Source organism: Sturnus vulgaris, chromosome 1 (genome assembly GCF_052056855.1).
Source record: "Sturnus vulgaris isolate bStuVul1 chromosome 1, bStuVul1.hap1, whole genome shotgun sequence".
Classification (NCBI taxonomy): domain Eukaryota; kingdom Metazoa; phylum Chordata; class Aves; order Passeriformes; family Sturnidae; genus Sturnus; species Sturnus vulgaris.
The window spans coordinates 86,473,276-86,494,989 of NC_142243.1; the positions used below are offsets into that span (position 1 = coordinate 86,473,276).

Consider the following 21,714-nt stretch of genomic DNA (forward strand, 5'->3'; position numbering starts at 1 on the left):
AAAAACACAGGAAAAGTTTATATGTTCTGAGGTTTCTGATTTTACCTTCACACATGAAGTTGGATTTAATTTTTATAAAAAATTACACCTAAATAAGCAAAAGAAAAATTTCTGATTGTATTTGATTTTTTTCTTGAGTAATAAAGAGGCTGTGGTCAGTAATTAAAATTGATTAGATCAATATTGTCTCTTCTCCTTCAGTCTCATTAATGCTTTTTCTGAGATCAGAAAACTGACTAACACTTTTCTATCTCGAGTTTCTTAATCCTTGTTACTGCAAAAAGTCTATTTAAAGAACTGTTCATCTGCAATTAAGCTTTATTGGGCTTCATGAGCTGTCTTTATTGGTCCTATTAGAGAGCTATCTTGGGTTTCACAGACTGTCACTCTGGCAGAGATGCACTGTTGCACTCAGACCACAGCCAGATCATTCTCTTCAAATCTTCCTGCCTAAGTCTCAGAAATGCTGCACGAAGACCCCAAGAGGAAAAGAAAAAAAAAACCGTAAAGATGACTTTCTTATTTAAACTAAGAGCAGCAGCCCAGGGAACCCACCTTTGCAATCTGATCAAACTTGCCAAACAGCTCATTTAACATGTGCACCAGCTCCCCAGGCGAGCAGTCACTGGCCAGGCGAGTGAATCCCACGATATCAGCGTACAAGATGCTGCAACAGAAATGAACACAATCTTGGTCACAGCTTCCTTCTGCAGCACTCAGACCCATCAACCAGCAGCAAAACCTGAAAGAAAGCACCCTGGACTTCACAGGGATATGCCCACACCCAAAACAGCCACTACTAAATGTAGAGCAATAAATATAACTACATTTATAGGTAAACGTATATTTATTTTTATGGGTGTTGTGTTTATAGGTAATATATACCTATATTTATCTTATTAGGTAATATATACCTATATTTATCTTTATAGGTATTGTCTTCTCAGGTACAATCTTTATAGGCATACCTATATTTATAGGTATTTATAAACATTCTATACCTCTACCTGTTACAGTATTGAAAAAATAGAAATCTTTTCCCAAGTCACAAATCAGCAGTATAATAATAGCAATTTAATAGTTTTAAAGAGTATTTGTGCTCACAAGAAAAGATAAGCTTCCTGAAAAGTCCTGCAATATTTTTAATAAATCATTTTCTAAGAATATAATTCAAACTAACTTGTCCAATTAAAACAAAAAACAAAACAAACAAGCAAACAAAAACCCCACGAAAAATGTAAAGAAGAATGTTTGAAATGAAAGTTATTTATTTTTCAAGCGACTAGAAATTTTTAATTAATAAATAATTAGATCGATCAGCAGAATATTTTATCTCAGGTACTCTCTAAAATATATATGTGATACAGCTGCCTCTGTTTACATGATACAAATCCTGGGAAATTGTTCCAATTAAGAAAATTGCAAAATCAGAATCATACCACTGACATGAAGTACAATTTTGACTAGTATACATAGAAGCAGGATTTGATACTTCAACCTGAAAAATGAAGACATTATGTAAAAAACCTATTATTGTTTGGCTTTTTCTCAACAAATTCTTTGTATTAACACCCTTGTGGCTCTTCTGGAATATAGCATTGTCATCATTTGATCCCCCTTTAACCCTTTCTTTCATTTTTTTTTCTGAATGTTTTTAATAAATTTTATTACAGTACCATACCTTACGTTGGTGTGCCTTTTGACATATAAATTGTGGAAGTTGTTGGTGTTTTCCAGCTGGCCTGCCTTTGGACCTTGTAACCTCTGAATGATCTCTGCTTTCATTTCCATGGCAATGTGAGCAGGCAGTAAAGAAAGTAGAAGACGCTCCTAAAATTTAAAATGAAATGTCGAGAGTTTCTTTAAGGAGAATAAAGTTAGTATGGCGTCAATACCGTGCAGGGCAGACCCTATTGTCAATACTACAGAGGATTTTGATGAGGCTTGCACTCAGGCCTGGTACGAGCTCCAAAGTTAATCAGTTTCTTGAAGAGTGTGACAGAGATACACATTTCCAAGTAATACCTGCCTTCTTCAAGGTTTTGTGTATATTAGAAAAAGCTTAAGCTAAGCTTAACATTTGATGAATTTATCTACAGGAATCTGTTCAATATCTGAGTAGGATGCAGCAAATGAAACGAGTCACAAGGCCAGTCCAGAGGACTTCCAGGAAGATGCAGTCTGATTCAAGAAAGAATAAGCTACATCTTTTTTTTTTTTTCATGTATTTTCAATGCCCTGCCATAATTTTATCAGTTAGATGAAAATAAAATGCAGACACAGAAAATACTGAAAATGTTGAACTTTTGCAGAGCGTTTTGATAGGTACTCTCTCCTTTAATATGGCATTTGTCAATTTTCAAAAAGTTAACCTAAAAACATACTGAATATTAAAAAAATCCCAAGCTATATATTTTTCCTCCTCATTTGGTATTAGGGTCTTCTTCTTCATTTGATATTACGGTTTTCTTCTCTTAAAGCTCTCTGACACTTTCAGACAGATTCCTTCTGGCTAAGGATAAAAACCAGAAGTCTGTGAAGAGGGGGAAAGCATCTGAAAAAGTCCCTGACACAGTCAGAGAGAGAAACAGCTACACCAGAAAAGATGATGACCTCAAAATGTGCATGATCCTCAGGTGTTACTCAGAATGATTCATTCTCTTTGGTTCACAAGAGTATTTTTGCAGACTTTGCAATTCTGTTCATGAAGGTACCAGAGAAGTGCAGCCATTAATCCAATCCTCTGCCTGGGATAATTACTCCTGTTCAGGTCTGATGACCTTGAGTAGAGCATGGCAATAACAGGGCTATAGACTCTTCTAATATTTGCAGCAACCTTGGCTATCTATCTCTGTCAAGTATAATGAAAAATTCACATTCCTTATAGCCTTTGTGCACTTGTAAGCATAGCCTTCAATTACTTGAGGCCCTGTGAAACTGATCCTGCACATATTCGGCAAAAATCTTCAATTTCAGTGAATCAAGACTGAATTTTGCTTTGCTGCTAATTAATATTGAACCAATAATTTATTTCTTAAATGCAAGATTAATTTAAAATGTTTAGGCATTTTAGCAAGTTCCCATCCCAGAGACCAGTGTATTTTCATTGCTTATGTTTATTGGCAATGTTTCACTTCCACTGCTCCTTGGTAGAGATATTTTGCTAACTTGTAAATAATATCTGTACAACCAATCAATTTTTTTCATAATGGAAATTTACTCTTCCAGGTTGCTCTTTATCTAACAATACAGGACTGTTCAGACTTGCTAACAACTATAATTACACAGTTAATTAAGAGGTGAGTGCTCTTGGGTACAATTTTATATCACTGTACTCCTTTTTTACCATGGATAGTAAATCTGGTTCACTATCTTCTTATGACTTTTATGATTCCAGACACACAGTGATGCAGACACTCAGTGTCCAGGTAACTGCTTACATCTTTGAAACTCAGGCTGGTAAAAGGTCATAAAGCAGCAAATGTTCTCAAGGAAGCAAGCAAAAAACCAAGAGAAAAAGTTTTCATAGGAAGCACACAAAGTCAACTACAAGCTAAAGAACCATATGAGGAAAAGGTAAACAGAATGCCTTCGTTTTGTAGGGGACATCAGCAGAGATGGAATATTTCCTCTTCTTTTTGTCTTCAGGCCAGCCCACTATTCCATTCTGCTTAAACAGCCTGATAAAGCTGTTCACCACACCGGAATCCCCTCCAAAGAATGTTTTCTTTCCTCCATTTTCACTGTACAAAAGAGAGGGTTGCAACCAGAGGTTGCTTTAGAGAACTGCAGTTGGTGAAGCACACTGTAGGACACTTTGCCATATCCAGCTGCACATACAGCCTTCAGCCACCCTCTCCATCCTGCAGGGTGCAAGCATTCACACTTCAGTCCTGACGTTACCACTTGTGTGATAACATGGACTGTTAATTTTCCTTTCTTTCACTAAAAGGCAGATGTGAAAGAAGGTGAATCTCAACTAACTATGAACACTGCGGCTGGGCTGGTCAGCTAAAGATCCTAATAAATACAAAGCACATAAGTACACCTCTTCCTTCCTGTTTTGTCATCACTGTTGGCTCAAAAGAGCATAGTGGAAGGATCAAACCCACTTACTGATCACCACTTACCACGTGCTCGTAGTGCACCATGTTCTGCACTGAAATTACTGCAGGAACAATGCAAGGCACACCACAAATCACGACTGCTGCTTATGCTGGCTTTATATTTGGTAATACATTCCATTCTGTACTATTCTCTCAAAAAGACAGAAAATCTACACATCTAAAAACTAGTTGAACTGAGATACAAGACACTGACTTTTAGGCAAAAATCTTCCTTATTTGCAGTAGACAGAGAAGCCACTCTCAGAGCTACAATCTGTAAGAAAAAAGCTGAAAGAATTCGGAATGCAGGTCAAAAGGTACCATTTAAAACTCTTCAGACTGAAAATAAGAATACCTGCTTCTGGTGAAACTGCTGTACTATGACAATAATGAAAATATCCTCACAAATGTCCTTCCCTAGAATATTAACAACATCACCTTAACATCTTATATGGGGGATTTATGCACACAAGACTATTTCCTGACTGTTCATGTTCCCTGGACTATGCTTTCCTCTCAACCATTCAAGTCACCTCCAGCTGATACCTTTTAAGTCATAGGGCTAAAAGATGGAGCCTACTATCTATACTAAATACAACATTAAAGTGCCTTTTAATACTATAGGGTTAAGCACTTCTCTCTTCTGCACCTTGACCCCACTAGAAGGACAGCAAGTAGGCATCCTCCCTGAGTTCTCCAGCTGAAGATTTTCTGTGGTATATGTCAAACTGCTATTTGAGTTCCTGTTCTCTCAATCTCTCACATCCTAGTTGATCTCTTTGTCAGAATTCTCCCTGAATCATCCAGATGACTTTAGCAGTGATTCTTAGTTACATATCACTCCTCTAAGGCTTGACAAACTCTAGTTGGTTTCTTAGCTAGAGTAAGTTGGCATAGCTCAGTTAAAGATAGCATTCAAGGTGCCAGTTGTGCTTGAGTATCTTGCAAAATATCATGCTGTTGTTCTGCAGCTAGCAAGCAAACTATCCTCAAATACTAGGTACAGGTTATTTTTAGGAGTACATGTTTCACAAATCAACCTGAGGCAATAATGCTTTATTTATTTGCTCATTCCGTTTTTGTTATGCAAACTACCAATACTGATTCACTCATTTGTACAAGACTGTACCACTATCAACAAAGGTGGTCTGATGGGACTTACCATAATAAAATCAATTTTGTGCCTTGATGTCAATGGAGAAAAACTGTCCTTCAAGGCAATTCACAGAATCTACTACTGAATTTCTGAGGTAGTAATGCTCTCACTCTCTGTTGTCAAGGGAGGTCCAAATTTTGATCTTACTGGAATAAATGTTCACCTTTGTTGTTAAGCTTTTTCTGATATTCAGGAAGTGTGCAGAAAAACTATATATTTGTAGATCAGTAAAGCACTAGAGGAATATTTTTGTCCCTATAATTCAATAAAGGGATATTTTTGTCCCTTCCAATGTCATTTAGGGCACTAAATATTAAATTCTGCTTTTCTGTGGGTTAGATTTTGTTTTCAGGTTCCTGTGGCATATATTGAATTGTCTATTTAGTGAGTTTGACAAACCAGGTCAGTAAGCCAGAAGTAAGAGCTCGAGAAGCAATTAGCCTATGCATGGATTCTGCTTCACTACAAAAATTTGGAAATAAACATAACTAACATCAAATTTTAAGCTGCCCTTGAAATGTATAAAGAAATAACCTACAAAAAATGAATTTTCTGATTCCTGATCACAAAATGATGGAACAGTCAAGAAGATGATAGAGATGGTGATCTAGAGGGTATTTGTCAAATTACCATACTGTTAACCCAGACCTCGTGATCATGCTCTAAAATACACCTACATGAATAAAGAGTTGTAAATTGTTTTTCTTAAAGCTAACTGGGACTCCTAACTGAGAGGTGAGAAGATTCCTAAAAATTACATGCTATTATCTCCTTAAATTTAGCCTATGTTAATAACCTCCATCAGCCTTATTACTTGTGCTGAAGCCAATAAATTAATTTAATTTATACACAACAAGAAAGATATTCAATCTTGACTACAGAGACATCAAGAGATGAAGAATTCACCAACTTCTAGTGGTTAATCAAGTGAACTGTTAAAAACTGTTAAAAATGTGCTCTGTATTTCTTACTTTGAAGCCTTGGCCCCATTATATCTTTCTCAGCTCAAGATTAATGTCCCTACTCTTATTCTTGTAAACACAGATAACTGTCTTTTTGATCAGGTAAACAGAGTTAGGTGCAAAAATCTCCTCCTAAGTATTTTCTACACCCTCTTCTCAAAACCCTCAATAACATCCAAGCATTTTTAAGGGCTTTTTGACACAAATCCTAACATTTTGTTCCAGTAAACAAAGACATATATATACATTTATTTCCCTCAGTATGTTCATGATTTACGCTGTGCAACCTTCTATTGTAATATCACCAGAGTTCCCTGTCTGCTGTTCCATGTCTCCTATTTTCTCCAAAATACCATACAAAGTTGCAGCCTTACAATATCCTAGCTATGGCCCATACTCTTTTAGAATTATGCCTCTTCAGAAAGTTATTAAAAACTCTCTTGATTAATACTGTTTATAAAGTATTCAATATGATGATATTTATCATCAGACCAGTATTTACATTTTGTGCAAAAGTTATTGTCTATGACTTCACATATCTCCTAGATCATTAATAAAAAAACATAATAGCATAAACAATGAGATGTGATTCTTGCAGAACACGACACACACGCCAGTTCATTGAACATCTCCACTTGGAGAACTTCCAGTTACTCCACTCAAAACCCATTAGACTGTGCTCTCTTGATGGGAAGTGTCAGTACTTTTACGCTGAGCATCACTGCATCAAATATCTTACTGAAATCTTTTGATTATGGAAAATTACTTAACCCAAACCTGTACGCATTAAATACTAAAAAAAAATTTCATATTACTTGATTTCCTACCAAGTTGTTGAGTACATCACTCTATTTCTTTCCAAATACAATCCTATCATAGCAGAACTTTTTATTTCATACTGATTGTTTATATCTTTCCTATCTAGTGGCAGCCCCTTACTTGGTTATAATGGCTTTTTTTCCTGGAATACTTCCAAAACCCTTTTATTGACCTTGACAAAACCAGACAAGGATCAAGGGCTTTTAATGACATCTAGAAATCTCCTACATATCACACCTTTCATCATTTTGAACTTTTTTTATATATCTAATTGTAGCTTTTGCTTTTACTTGTGGCTAGTACAGGCTTTATGACACAGATAACATCTTACCTAATGGCAGAACTATGAACTCTCATCTGTGCTCATCTGTTCTCCTAAATGCTGCCCCCCCCTCCAGTTAACAATATTAATTTCTGATTTTTTTTTCCCCCTTGGAAAATGAGCTTTTACCCAAGCATAGCACCATAAGGCTTTTTGTTTTCATGACCCTTTTGGTGAAATTTCAAGTTTGGCAATGCCAGGAGCTATAATATCAATACCAGAAAATCAACACACACATATGCAAAAGCATCACCACTGTTTCAGTGTAGGGGACTGAAAGCTCATTTCAATTCACTGGCTCACCACGTATTTGGCAAAGACAAATTCCTTCATGGAACCTAGGGGATGTTTAATGTTTATGCATAGATTACAGTTTGCATATGCAGCCTGTTTATGACTAATTTTGCAGACGATGTTCACTACACCTTCAGAAAGCGTGCCTATCCTGCGGCTGTTCAAGCGACGAGTCATCAAATGGCACAATAACACAGTAACAGAGTAAAAGAGAACACACCAACATACACAGCCAGAGATGCTTAATTAACTGACAGAATTCCAAGCTTTGTTTCTGTCTGATCCTGTTAATTCTTGCTATAAGTTTTATATATTTCAAGAACTGATGAACAGATAGAAGCAGCATTTTGCAAAGAATCCGTTTGAGGAGAGTAACGTTTATTACTATATCAGTCTTTAATAATGGTGAAGTATTATTGTGCTGGCAATTGCTCAACATCACTCTCTTAAACAATAAACTCTTTAACTACACTGTAACTCTTTAACCACTATAAGTAGTGGTACAACTCACTTCACATTTTGATGAGAAGAATTTTGGGTTTTTTTCAATAGAAATGAAGAAAACGAAACTCATCTCTCTTTTTATGTATTTTCCTTCTTCCAAACCATCTATGAGACATATCAGGAAAGATATTCAAGAGTACTTCTTGAAAGGTATCTGTGCAGACCTTTTTCAAAGACCAAAATTTCCTGTTCATCTGGTCAGTTTGGAGCCAAACACTGTGGTTAAAAGCATCAAATCCAAAGCAAAACAAAAAACATTTCTAAGGCACAACACTGCATTTTATTTAGAAGATCACATCTGAAGCACATTGACAGCATCATTCTTCCATGGCCTTCTAGACGGTATATAGCTGATAGTTTTTTACCTTTGACATTGCCTCCAGTGTTTTAGCATCTGCTTACAGATTGCCAAGTAAATCATGTAAGAATGGATTTCTTTCTGTATTTCACTGGTGATTTGCTAATATTTTATTGGATAGTCTGCAGATAGCATACATTTGAGTGATCAGATGTTACTCACCACACAGAATAAAGATCAAAATCAAGAATCAGGCACCTAGCTGCACTTGTCAGGAACTCATAAACACTTAAAAGTGGGTCAGACAGAGCAGTGAGAAGCAGAGCCACACAGGAACAGAAATGAATCAATAGAGTCAATCTCTGTTTTGGATTAGTCAAGAGTAGAAGTAGCTAAACATAGTTTTGACCCATACAACCGCCAGTTTAAATAGAGATAAAAGTTTATTCAAGTAGAATAAGAATTTATTTCACCCATAAATTAATGAAAAGTGAACCTACAGTAAGGAGCTGTCCTACTTCTTGTGAAACAGTGATGATAAATTTTAATGTTGCAAGCTGTATATTTTAACACCTCTTTTCTGAGCACCACTATTTATTCAACAGCTCACTTCCTAGCCTTGAAGACAGAGGAGGCTGACTCACACTAGGTGGAAATCAAAGAACAGGCAGATGTCTGGAGGGTATATGCTGTTACTGCATTCATAAAGCAGACCTTTTGTTTCCTTACAATGGTCTAAATAAAAGGAAACAAGAATGGCTTGCATTATATTTCCATCTCAAGAATGACAGGTGTTTGCAGAAGTCTCCCAATTGCTCTTTAATGATTATATTCACCAGATACTAAAGATAGAAAATTTTCAGTGAAAAACTTTGCTCCCCCTGACAAAACTCTAATATAAACAGCGTTTTGAAAACCAATTCTCTTTATTTTGAGGAATCTGATCAGGGAAAAAAAGCAACAACTTACTGTAGGGCAGATACATGCTAAACTAATCATTAACGCTCATTACTAGGCCTAATCAGAAAACAAAATTTAGCATAAATAATAGCAAGTGTTAAAGCTGTCAGAATTAGCCTGGTTTAACTTCTTAAACATTTTCTGAATTTTATTCTATACATTTCATTTTCTGAATATTTTCCACGGTGCTGTGTGTACAATTTTGGAAGTGTTTTTTATAGTATGTTCCAGAGCTACTTCCACATGTAACTTTGCACACAGGGAACTCAGACTTAATCACAGAAAGACAGGAATGGTAACTACTCGACCTTCCAGTGCCTTGTCACCTAGGAAAAGCCTGTCCTCCGGGGACACCAAGTCTGTGTGTGCAACGCATTGAGAAAACTGGAATCCTGGAAATGCAACTGAGAACAATTCTGTCTGCAGGAGGGAGTCACAGAAGTAGAAAAGGCTCAGGAGAGGATGCTGTTTAGGATCCTGTACAAAGACCACCAGGTCGTTAGCTCCTGGCTGGAAGGAGACACCTTAATGCACTTGGAACTCTGTTGTGGGCAAAACAGTCTGCAGTCAGGTAATTTTAATAGAATTAATTTACTATAAACAAAAACAAACCTCTCACTGCTGATTGCAGTTTTGAAAAAAAACCAACAGAAAACGAAGATAAACACTGAGACAGACACTTACACAACCATCCATCCTCCACACTTCCTGGTCTCAGTTTTCCCTATTTTTGCAGAGCATTATGCTCTGTCCATCAAAATTCCTGTGCTGAGGTGGCGGGCAGGGTAGGAAGCTGAGACAGCATATGTGATAGTTTCTTTCTGTCACAGTTTGCTGGACCACACCTGCTGCTCTATGGTTAAAGGTCTCTGCTGCCCTTTTCCTCCATGTCTCTGATCCAGCCTCAAACACTGATGGCCTGCAGTGGCCTCTGGTGTGTCCCTGCTCCAGCATGGACTGTCCATGCGCCACAGCCCCTCAGGGGTGAGGGTACCTTATTTGGGTGGACAGAGCTCTCTACACAGATCAGCTTGTCTCCAGCCTCCAGGAGCTGCCTGTTTCCTTCTGAACTGCGTTTGGGCAGGGGCACCTTTGGTCCCTGGTTAGATAACTTTCTAATGCCCAGAGGCTAAGATTTTATACACAAAGCAGGCTTTTTCCATGACTGTTTCCTGTGCCCCATGGTAGGCTGGAGGCAGCTTTGGCAGACATGAAGTGATTCACAATGACCCCTCCTGTGGCCACCAACACAGGCTCCATACAAAGCCACAGTGGCCAGTGGTGCAGAAACAAGGGGTCAGCTCCAGAGGTTTTCAAGCTTTAACAGGAGATCCACAGGTTAAACAGTGTTCTCCATGTGCAACCCTACATCAAAACAGCCCTTTGGCAAAGCAAGACCTCAAGTCTCTTCCTATCCCCAGAGAGAAATGCTTATCAGTGAGCATGAGGTTATTTTGGAGGTAGAGCCCTAGTAGCCTTTTCAGGTGAAACTAATTTGCTCCAAAATGAAACCATTTAAAATTCACTGAAGCAAGTACTAGATTTCCTGTTTCTGCAGTGCTCCAGATGAATTCCCTGATGGCCAGGCTCTTGCACAAAGGCAGCTCTGCTTCCTCTGCCTCTCTCATGGGATGTGCAATCCAGTGGAGACATTTGGCAAATGTCCTTCAGCACACCAAAAGATGGGAGCCCATCTTTTTGTCTCCTTGAGGGATTAGGTCTGAATTCTCAGTCTCACATGTTGAAGGGTTTTTAAAATAGGTCTAATTCTTACCAATCCCATGTTCCATGTCTATTGTTTTGGAATCCTGGTTTACATGCTGACACCTGCATATTTGTACATGTGAAGATGCATACTGTAAAAAACAATACCATAGCAGCAGCTGATTGATTTTGGCAGCGTTATTTGTAGTGGCAGATATGCTATGGATTAATGAAATCTATCTTATGATTACTGCGCTTAAATAGCTTCCAAAATTTTTAGAAATTTGAGAGTAGTTTGTGACTTCTTTACCCAAGACTGATTTTGGCTATTTCCAGCACACATCATCAATATGCTCCGTGCCTTTATGCAATTTTATTCATTTTGAAATGCTGCATTTTAAACATGGATTGACAGATATATCCATCAGAAAAAATATGTTGACAGTTAGTATCGTGTTGCTGTTCAAAGAGAGAAAATTAAAAGAAACCAGAAGGTAATATATACTAACTGATAAAATTTTACCATGTAATACACAGTATCATAATTTATTATTCATCACTGAAACCTCAGCATACAGGCACATAATACCAACTGTTTAAGCTATAGGAAGCATAATTCCTGGAAAAGAAGAAAGAACACAAAATGTATATCTTTAGTGTAACAAGACATTTATTTTCATATTTAGTTCCTGCTCCAGTCCTCTTGGTGAATTTTTTTACTGCTTAAAAACTCTTTCTGTATGCTATTAGCAAGAGTTACAGATTATGTACTTCCTTTTTAGACTGGTATTGCTGTTCTCACCATTTACATTATGGAATTTTGAAGAAAGTAGTAAAATATGAGACCGCTATATGTTTTCAGCCACTTATTTTAAGAAACGCTATAAAATATTCTTATTGATTTTTGTTAGCAGACTATTGTTATTGTATTAATAAGCAAGAGGGAGCTAATTTCTTTTTCAATGCTGAGTCCAAGGTGCACCTCAAAACAGATTGTTCCTCACAGAGCCTCATAGCTGTCTTTAGCAGCACTGGCACTGCCATATCCAGCTCAGCTTAGCAACATTCAAACACTGAGCCCTGCCAAGAAGCCAACAAAGCACGTGCTCAATACACAGATGTGCTCTGATGAATCAGGGCCATCCTACACATTCGGTTTGGGACATTGCAGAGCTTGCTGGTTTGCAGTTTGCAATATCAGTATTTTAAAAAACCTGCTTTTCTTGTTGTTGCTTGTTTGTTTGTTTGTTTGTCTTCCCAAGGAGTGTGACCAGAAGGGAATTCTTCACTGTAAGTCAGGTGGATCCATCTAAATGAAAGTCACTTAGAGCTGCAGAAGAAAGAACCTTTCAGAAGACTGGATGGAGCAATCAGGAAAAAGCATGAAGAAGTGAGATATCACTCTGCTGCAGTGCACCCAACTTCAGCATTTCCCACCTTCTTGACAGGAATATTTCCTAGAGACCATGATGGGACTTGCTGAGGTTGTTTCAATGATGGAAGCCACTGAAAGCTGAAGGGCTTTCTAGAAGAAGGCCATAGGAAACTCTGCCTTGGAAGGACTCAATACGAGATTTATTTTCAAGTTTGGTATTTTCTCTGTTTCATCAGCAATTCTGAGCTTTCCTTGGCTGAAGAGTAAAGTTATTCTAACTTATTCCAAGTAACTTAACTGTAAATAAAACTTTTATTTTTTTTTTTGAGACAGGCAGCTGTTCTATCCAAGGATCTATGAGTCATGCTCTGTCATACCAAGTGTGGTTTAAAGTTTGAACAATCTCTCTCAGTGATCCAGCAGGTGAAGCCTTTGCAGCTGTGCCTACTCCTGTATGGACTGCAGCCAACGCAGTGAGCAAATTCTACAAACTATTCGGTAGCAAAATGTTGTCATGTATTTGGAGGTTTGAATAGAAATTTCCATTGCAGAATCTCATCCCTTAACTGCTATTCAAAGAAGGACACCACACATACAGAAGGCAATCATTATTTAATATTTGACAGATAAAGTTCTGCATCCTATGTGTCTGGTGAGATATGAGTTCCTCTGCTATTCTCCCATATTGTTTTCCTTCTGCAGTCTCCAAGGAAGCTCAGTGCTTTGGTTCTGAGACTGTATGCCGAAATATTGACAGCTGTTTCAGAGCAAGAGCTCAATCTTTCTTGCACAAACCTACAGCTCTCCCAGCAGGGCAAAATTCACTGGATTCAGGGCAGTAATAGCTATCTAGACCAGTCACCTCCCATCTTCCTGCACAACTTCTTCAAAGTTTGTTTTTCTCTCAACACTAAGGAGAAGGTGACATTTTGATAACAAGTTCTGCTGGTTTCAGCTAACTTGCCTCATCTATAGTTCATATTTGCATTATTCAGGTGCTTGTTTCTAGTATCTAACAGAAACACATTGAAAGGACAACTCCCCAGATGTACAGTGATATGTGGTACAGAAATCCAACAGTATATGCTATACAGCATTTTCATGTCTCTGCTCCCAGTACAGAAGAAGGGAGTAAACAGAAAGGAACAAAATATGGCCCAGGAAGAACTGAAAGACCAGCAATAAATCATATTTCTTCAGTGTGACAAAGGTGACATAAAAATAGCTGTGCCAGATGCCCAGATTTAAAATACCTTCAATTACCTAAATCTGATGGTTTTGGTTTTTTTTGAAAGTCCTCAACAAGAATATGTTGGGCTACACCAAAAGCTGGAAACCAGGCTACATTGCAAGATGTACTAGGCAGAAACACTTTTTATGAAGAAGCAAGGAAGATGCCTGCTCTTTATTTCATACTAACAATTGGATCTACCCTCAGTATCCATGTTATTTCATAAATAAATCTATCTGGTTATATTAAAGTGAGAAAAGAAAGCCCTGTAAATCTACCTCTTATGAACTCCAGTAAGATTACTCCTTGAGCATTCTTTTCATCTCCTAGAATTGTACATAAACTACCGCCTGTATACCTGCATTCTCAGGCTTTATTTTATACATGAACAGACGTCTAAAAATACCTTATAAAACAAAGCAAATTCATTTACAGATTTCCTTTGGGTAGCATAAAGCTCTCTGTAAAAGCTGACAGATCTTCACATTGTGCTGAACTATGTGATACTACAGCACTTCTGTGAATAACAGTCTGCAGACTGTGGCACATGCTCCAACAACAAATTATTGTTTCTGGGATTTGTACATATTTTATGGTTGATAAGCAAATTTCACTGAAACATTTAGGTTTCAGAGCAACACAGAAAGCTACTTAAAAATAATCTGATCATGAAATAAAACTGAAGGGACATGAGTGATTAAAAAAACCCACAACATTTAAAAGAAAATCTCAACGGGGATAAGTAATAAAATTTTAAACCTTTCATCATGTAAAGACATATGTCCTGAACCATGCCTGCTTAGTTTCTCCAAGACCCTTTTGTGAGGCATCTTGTCTTCCAGAAATCAAGGCAGCCTGTTAAAATAGATTATTCTCACCCACAGGACTTGAAACCTTCAGAGAATTCTTTTTTCTTTTCCTCTACAAAAGCTGTCTTGACTTTTATTTCATCTATCACCCTCACCCAAATCTTACATTCTACTTCTAGTCATATGCCTAAACAGACACTGGGTTTCTAAGTCAGTAGTTCTCTGGTCTCCCGTGGAGCTCTCAAAAATTGGTATCACAGTTGTCTCCCCTTGTCCTGAGCTACCAGCACAACTCTGGGTGACAGACTCCATATGAGAGGTGGCTGCTGGATCCCAGAAACCTGAGGTTTTTGAGCTTTCTGACACTGACCCCCTGGAGAGCACAGCTTTTGATCTGAGGCCTTGGAGAAGGCTTCTAAATGTGAGTGATGGAGTTAAAGTCACGGGTGTGTAGTTAAACAGAAGTGTGTGCTTTCACATGGTGAAGAGTTTTAAATTTGAAGATTTTATAATGTGGTAATAGGTATGGGACAAGATGGAGGATTTTGGGTGGTGTCTCTTTTTGGTGTTCTTCCTTCTTCTTCACGATTTCAGGTAGTAGTTTCTGGTAGGACAATTAGTGCTGCACTAAGGGTCACGGGAATTTGGTTGTCAGTTCAAAAATATAAATAATATAGGTTAATTCTCTATTGGACTGTTCAGCTTTAAGGGACCTTGTACCTAGCTAGATTCATCTCCATTTTACTCACTTCTAGCTGGTGGCCAGGAGTGCTGCTGAATTCTCTGTACTTTAGATAAGATTTAATAAATGACCAAGCCCGAGCACGAGAAAATTCGTCTCTTTTTTTTTTTAATCCTGACTCTGAGTGAAGACAGAAGAAACTTCAGACAAACCACTACTAAGTGGTGCAAAAACACCACCCCGTTACAGGTGGCAGCAGCATTTCAGTTGTTTCATTCCTGAGCTTCTTTAGGTCTCTCTGCTGAATACATAGACATGAGGATTTGTTACCACTTATTTAATCTATCTATCTATTCCTTGACCTCTCCTCCTCATGCTTCACCTTGAGGTAACTGTTGCAATTAGTCTTCCATAAGTGTAGAAAATCCCTTTCCTTAACAAAGGAAATGAGCACGGAAGCATTAAAAAAGGTATTCAGTACATTTACTATGAGGAATCACATGGCATAATTCTGAATATTAGCTTACTCTGAAAAAGATAAATCAGGTAATTTCTGCACAGATAAAAAAATACTTAGTGTTTCTTTCTAGTAATTGTTAAACTTACAGTAAAATTTGTCTTCTCAATGCTAATTTAATTTTCCAAAAAGATAATTTAAAAAAAAAATTGTTAGTATCTCCTTTCAACTAAGCAAAATTTCAGATGTTTTGTACTTACTTAAAATTACTCTATTACCAATTTGCACACATGTTAACGAAGTATTAGACATTAGGAGTGGATTGAATTGAATTAATGCCTTTCTATTATTTGTTTGTTGTTTTTTTTTTTTTTTTTAAGCTGGCCTAGAACGTACTAAATTAATACTTTGTTTTCAGTGGTGGAGGGAAAGTAGCTTTCTTAGGATTGATTTTTAACATTATAATAAATTTCAAAGGAAACAAAGCAGGAATGCTACACAACACTGTCATCCTTTAAAACATTTACTATTTCTTTTTATATGTATTCCTTATCAACGGGGACTTGAAAGCACCCAAGATGACTTACAAAAGTTACATACAAGAGTAGATAACTTTAGTGTTTTTAAGGCATGACTACAGACAGTTTTCTGAGTGAGTGTCTAACTATTTCTCCTATTTGTACTATATACAACTAAGTAGTGTATACCAACTTACAAGTTCAAAGGGCACAGATATGACAGAATGTCTCAAATTTGTATTTTTCCAAATTTTAAAGCTGTGACTCACATAATAAAACTAAAATTAAATCAAAAAATCAAAACACAAAATTAAAAAAAATTCCTACCATGTCATCTTTTCATTCTGATGTAATTAATTATAAAAATACTCTCTTTTTATATCTATGTATCTATTTATGAAAAAAAATCTGTTCATTTCAATAATGCACTGTATTCCAACAATGGATGTTTCATATTCAAAATATAAGTTATCCTCCATCATTTAAGGTCAGATTGGATGAGGCTCTGAGCAACCTTGTCTGATGGAAGGCATCCTTGCCTGTGTCAGGGGACTTGGAAATATAAGATCTTTAAAGTCCCTTCAAATCAAACCATTGTTTGAAAAAAGGAATTAACACCACAGCTCTACAGCTAAAAGACTCAAATCTTTCTTTTGTTAATAAAGAAAATTTGCCAGCAAATTCTCCTGCACAGATATTGCCCCGCATAGGGATATCAGACACAAGACAAGATAGGAACACGTGGCAATGAGGATACAATGGCAACACTGCACCAGATATAATTACCACAAAGTGCTGCGTCCAGAGGGGTTACAGCCATCCCTGCAGGGCTCTTTGTTAATCTGCTCAAGAGCACATCTTTCACTGAAGGGTAAACAACCCTGCATCGCTGTTAACACAGTTAGTGGCTCAGAAGAAGCTCTCACTGCACCTACCCTGCAGCTGATGCCAGAATGTTCCCAATACCAAACCTATCTCACAAAATAAAAACCTCTTTAGAGCGTATTTTAATTTTTTTTTTAATACGTGGCTTTCTAGACTAACAAACCAATTCATTCAGTACAGTCAGGATAATCAGTCACATGACCAACTCAAGCACATATTTCCATGGAATGAAAAACTTGCATCATATCATATCATATATCATATCATATCATATCAATCATATAATACCTCAATCTTAACATATCAGTTTTATTTCCCTCCCTGCTTCTTAAAAACGTTTCTTATTACCTACCCATGCAAACAGGTTGACATTCCAGCATCATTTAAGAAAAGCCACCCTGCTGCAGTACTGCAAGTGAGTTTGTGCATTTCTTGTCAACTAAAGCTAAACTTTTCAGTTACATTACCCTATGTTTTTTCCTCTGAGTGAAAATGTGTTTCATTACAGATACTTTCCCAGTTGTTGTGATATTTTTAAGGTGAAGAGTTTTAGAGCTTTAATTTATGAAAGACAGTTTAAGATATTATGCCTGGAAAGGGAGAAAGTGAGTCAGTAAAATGGCAACAATGGTGTGTAGAGTCTATACTTATGATCAAGAAAAGACAGAGAAGTTTTGCAATGGTTCTCCCTTTGAATCCAGCAGCAGTACAGCTTTTCCCTAAAAAATGTAATATACTAGACAAAGTCAGTGACTGAACCATATACTGATCTTGTACTGAATTTTTCATGAGTATTAAAAAACCCAAAATTTCTTAAGAACTCCACAGTAAATCTCCTTCCCAGAAAAGGCAGTGCTAGAATGCCCTTTGAAGCAGGCTCATGAGGACAAAGATGCTGTAAAAATGAGTACCAGTGGGTAATTGGGGGAACTCTGGTCATGTCCTTTCATGTACTAAATATTTGGCCCATCCTATACAGAGCAAAGATGCTCAGCAACAGCCTTTCCAGATCTGAAACCACAGACTAAAAAGGTTTTGAAGTCTGCTGAGTGCAAATATTATGTTCTTTTCCTCTTTGACCCTGAACCACAGCTTTTAGTTCAGATTTAAAGAGGGGTTTCTGAAAGTCTCAATTATTTTCAGTGTGGATTGCATATCTTCATTTTAAAAATCTGAGAAGCATCGCTGAACTGGATCAATTAATGATTAACCTGAAACTTTCTGGAACAAGGTTTGAGGGATCCACTATAATGCTCTGTCAGGATCAGTTATCTTCAGGAGATTTGGGGACACCTTAGGAGGATAAAAATTCTTTGGTGTATGCTGAATGCTGTTAGGGCTTTTTAACAGTGATGCCAGTGAGCAGGACTACATTTTACTGTGATTTTGGGGGTTAAAAGGGTATTGAATCTCCTCTGAAAACCTGCAATGTACTCTCAGTAGTGGTGTACATTGTGGCCAGTCCTTGAGCTCCCTCCATCCCAAGTTCAAGACAGGTTGACCATATTTTTCATGGCTCTCCACAGTCCACAGTTTAACTGTCTAGTTGTCCTGCCACATGGATTACGTAAGATCCCAAAAGGGCTGAAATCCTTCTCTATTTCCATAGCATGGAATTTTTTTACCTTGTTACTGCAGTTCTGAGTACTTAATTTACTCCTACTGGCATAGAAAATAATAGGATGCTTTTTCTGGAAATCACCACAAATTCTCACTATGACTAACAGACATTTATCACGTGGCTTCTACATTTTCATCATAATGTAGAAAAGTCTCTCTTTTTCTCAAAATGGATAATTGTTTTCTTATACATATTCGTACAACATAATTTTTTTTTTTAATCAAACTCTCCACAAGCATCAAGCTGACTTGATTTTTTTTTTTAATAGTATGTCCCAGACTGTATGGAATAAATTTTGCAGATTTTACAACTGCCTGCATTTTACAGCATCCCAAAAATGCGTGGCTCTATTTAACTGTCATCAGAGTTTCCTGAGAATCACCTACTGCATCCATGTTTGCTTTACAGGCATATTATACTACAGTTCTGCCACTTCCTTTTCAGTGCATCATCATCATACTTATCAACCAATTCACCTTCAGACAGTCATATCTTTAAAATGCTAATGTATTCCATGCTGTGCAACAATGTGCTTCTGTCTTTTAACTGGCTAGATGAAAATTTTAACTGAATGGAAAAAATTAGGAAGAAACTGTGGTGCAGTGATTTATGCGAGTAAGTTATAGTACATCTATTTATAGCATAACACAGCTTTTTAATGACAGTCTGTTGGCATAATTAAGAATCCTTGCACAGAGTTGAACAAAAACATAACAACAACAATAATACTTAATTGCATTTTATATGCAAAAATCAATGGGGCTTCAGCTAAGAGCAATATGTTATTCATATGCTACTGATTCTAAATTGGGTTGTGACATACTGTTTGTTCCTCAAACTCATTGAAGATGCACACATTAATTTACAAGAACTCCAGAAAGTGCATATGGGAAAAATGAGGCCTACAGCTTACACAAAATGAGGAAAACGGAGAGAAACTTTATCACAGAACAAACACAAGATAAGCAATCAACTCTCATTAGGAAGGCATATATTAATAAAGTAACAAATAATTACATATGAAAGAAAGGTTTAACCTAAAAAGCTGGTACAAAAGAAAACTAAAAGCTTGTGATTTTGATTACATCATCTTGTTAGAACAATGAAAACCTCAAAAATCCTTGGACAGATTTGCAAAGTATTTGCATGTCACAGTAACAGCATCAGGCACACTAACTCCTGCCTTCTATTTTTATAACTCCTCTAAAAAACTGAACATATTTTTTCCCCTATGTTGCCAGAAAACAACTGTTCCTTCTTACTTTGTGGTGTCTGTGGAAGAATGCATTTTAAAATAATCTGGAAGAATAACTTAAAATGCAGAAAGACTACTGGTGCAATTTTTAATTTTTTTTTTTAAATATGGAGAGAAAATATAAATTTAAAATTCCATTCTTCACAGACAGACTTTGCCCAGCAATCTCTATACTACACAACCAGTGATGAGGAGTTACTCCCCTGGAGTAAACCTCTTTACTGTAGCTGTGCTTTTAAAGAGTTTTTCTCCAGTGTGGAGAGTGTTACAGCTGCACATAATCCCTGTGAGCACTAGGCCTTTTTCTTAATTACGTAAGAAAAGACGTGCAGCCTCAGTTGTTGCAGCATTATCAGCCCTGGGCTGCCTGAGGGTTCCCTTCAATGCTGTAAAGGGTGTTATTAAAGGTATCTGTGACAGACTGACTCACAAACAAAACCAGATGTGACCTATAAAGCAAAAGGAATTTAACAAGGCCTATTTATAACATTATTTTCCCTCAGTCGTCTCACATTTGAAAGATCACAGTAGCCAAAATAGTTCAGAATTGGGAAGGAAGGCAGGTGTCAGGGTCTACTCTGGCTAGAGCATTTCTAAAGGATCAAATACACATAACTGGAGAAAGGCACCCTTCCAAACCTGACATTCCTTTCAAATATTAGGAATAGAGAAGAGCATGAAATTATTAAAAAACATGAAAAACAAAGTTCTGGAGAAACAACTTTCTCTGAGCAACAGAAAGGATTTTTGTTCTCAAGCAGTTTAACAGAGAGCTGGCAGGGCCAAAGGAAGACTGAAATATACTGCAGAAAGACTCATAAAAAAGATATATAACTTTACATTCCTACCAAAAAGGGGCGATTGGGAAGATCCAAAACTATTGATTCTGGGGTACAAATCAAAGAAGTTGATACAAATTAATGTTGGAGTAGAACAGGTTTTAGAGCAAAGTGACAAAATTAACAGGAAAAATTATCAGGGCCATTTTCTTTTCTGATGATACAAAGTTATTTGTAATAACCAGGAGAAAGATGGGTCTGTGAATAGCTGAAGAAAGGTCTCAGAGCCGTGGTTTCACAAGACAGGCAATACCATGCACGAACAGCTGTCCCCAGCAGCTCCCTTGCAGGCAGCCCCTCCTGCAGCTGTGATGGTCCCCATGCCCCTTCTGTGAGACCCCTGCTCCCATCGGGCAGGGGTGGCAAGCTGAGGACCTGCAGAGGTGGCCCCTGGGGAAAGAGGTCAGTAGCTCTGGCACAGAGCCACTGCAGAACTCAGCTGAGTCCATCAGCCAAGCTGGTGGTACCTCCAGGGAAATGTGTGTGAAAAAGGGCAGGAAAAGCCAGCAGAGAGAGGAGGAAACAAAAGGAGTGAGATCCAGCAGAGGGAACACCAAGATCAGCAGAGGAGGAAAAGCTCCATTCTGGAGCAGACATCCACACTGCAGCCCTTGGAGAACAATGCCAGACCACATGGATATGCCTGATGAAAGTGCAGCCAGTGGAGGGCCATCCCTGGAGCAGAGGAAAACCCCGAGGAGGAAACAGCAGCAGCAGCAGAGAGGAACTCCTATATACTGACCAGTCTTTATTCCCCTCCGTGGTGCTTGAACAGGGTAAGGGAGCTGGGAGTGAAGGAGAGAATTTGAGCCTGGGAAAGGTGGGAGGAAAGATGTGGCTTTATTATCTGTCTCTTTTGCTTCAACTAGCCAAAACTATGTTATTGACAGGAGATTAAATCTGTTTTTTCCCTAGTG

At 37.6% G+C, this 21,714-nt stretch overlaps 1 protein-coding gene across 2 annotated transcripts in view; it reads right to left on the reverse strand.

Moving 5' to 3' along the window:
- ADCY2 (adenylate cyclase 2) overlaps nt 1-21,714 on the reverse strand; it is a 201,358-nt gene that overhangs the window by 66,332 nt on the left and 113,312 nt on the right. For both annotated transcript variants that reach the window (XM_088171170.1, XM_014872312.2), the window contains exons 5-6: nt 1,682-1,830; nt 556-667 (exon numbers count right to left, since the gene is read on the reverse strand). In XM_088171170.1, coding sequence (XP_088027296.1) covers nt 556-667; nt 1,682-1,830 — 261 coding nt within the window. The remainder of the gene's footprint in view (nt 1-555; nt 668-1,681; nt 1,831-21,714) is intronic.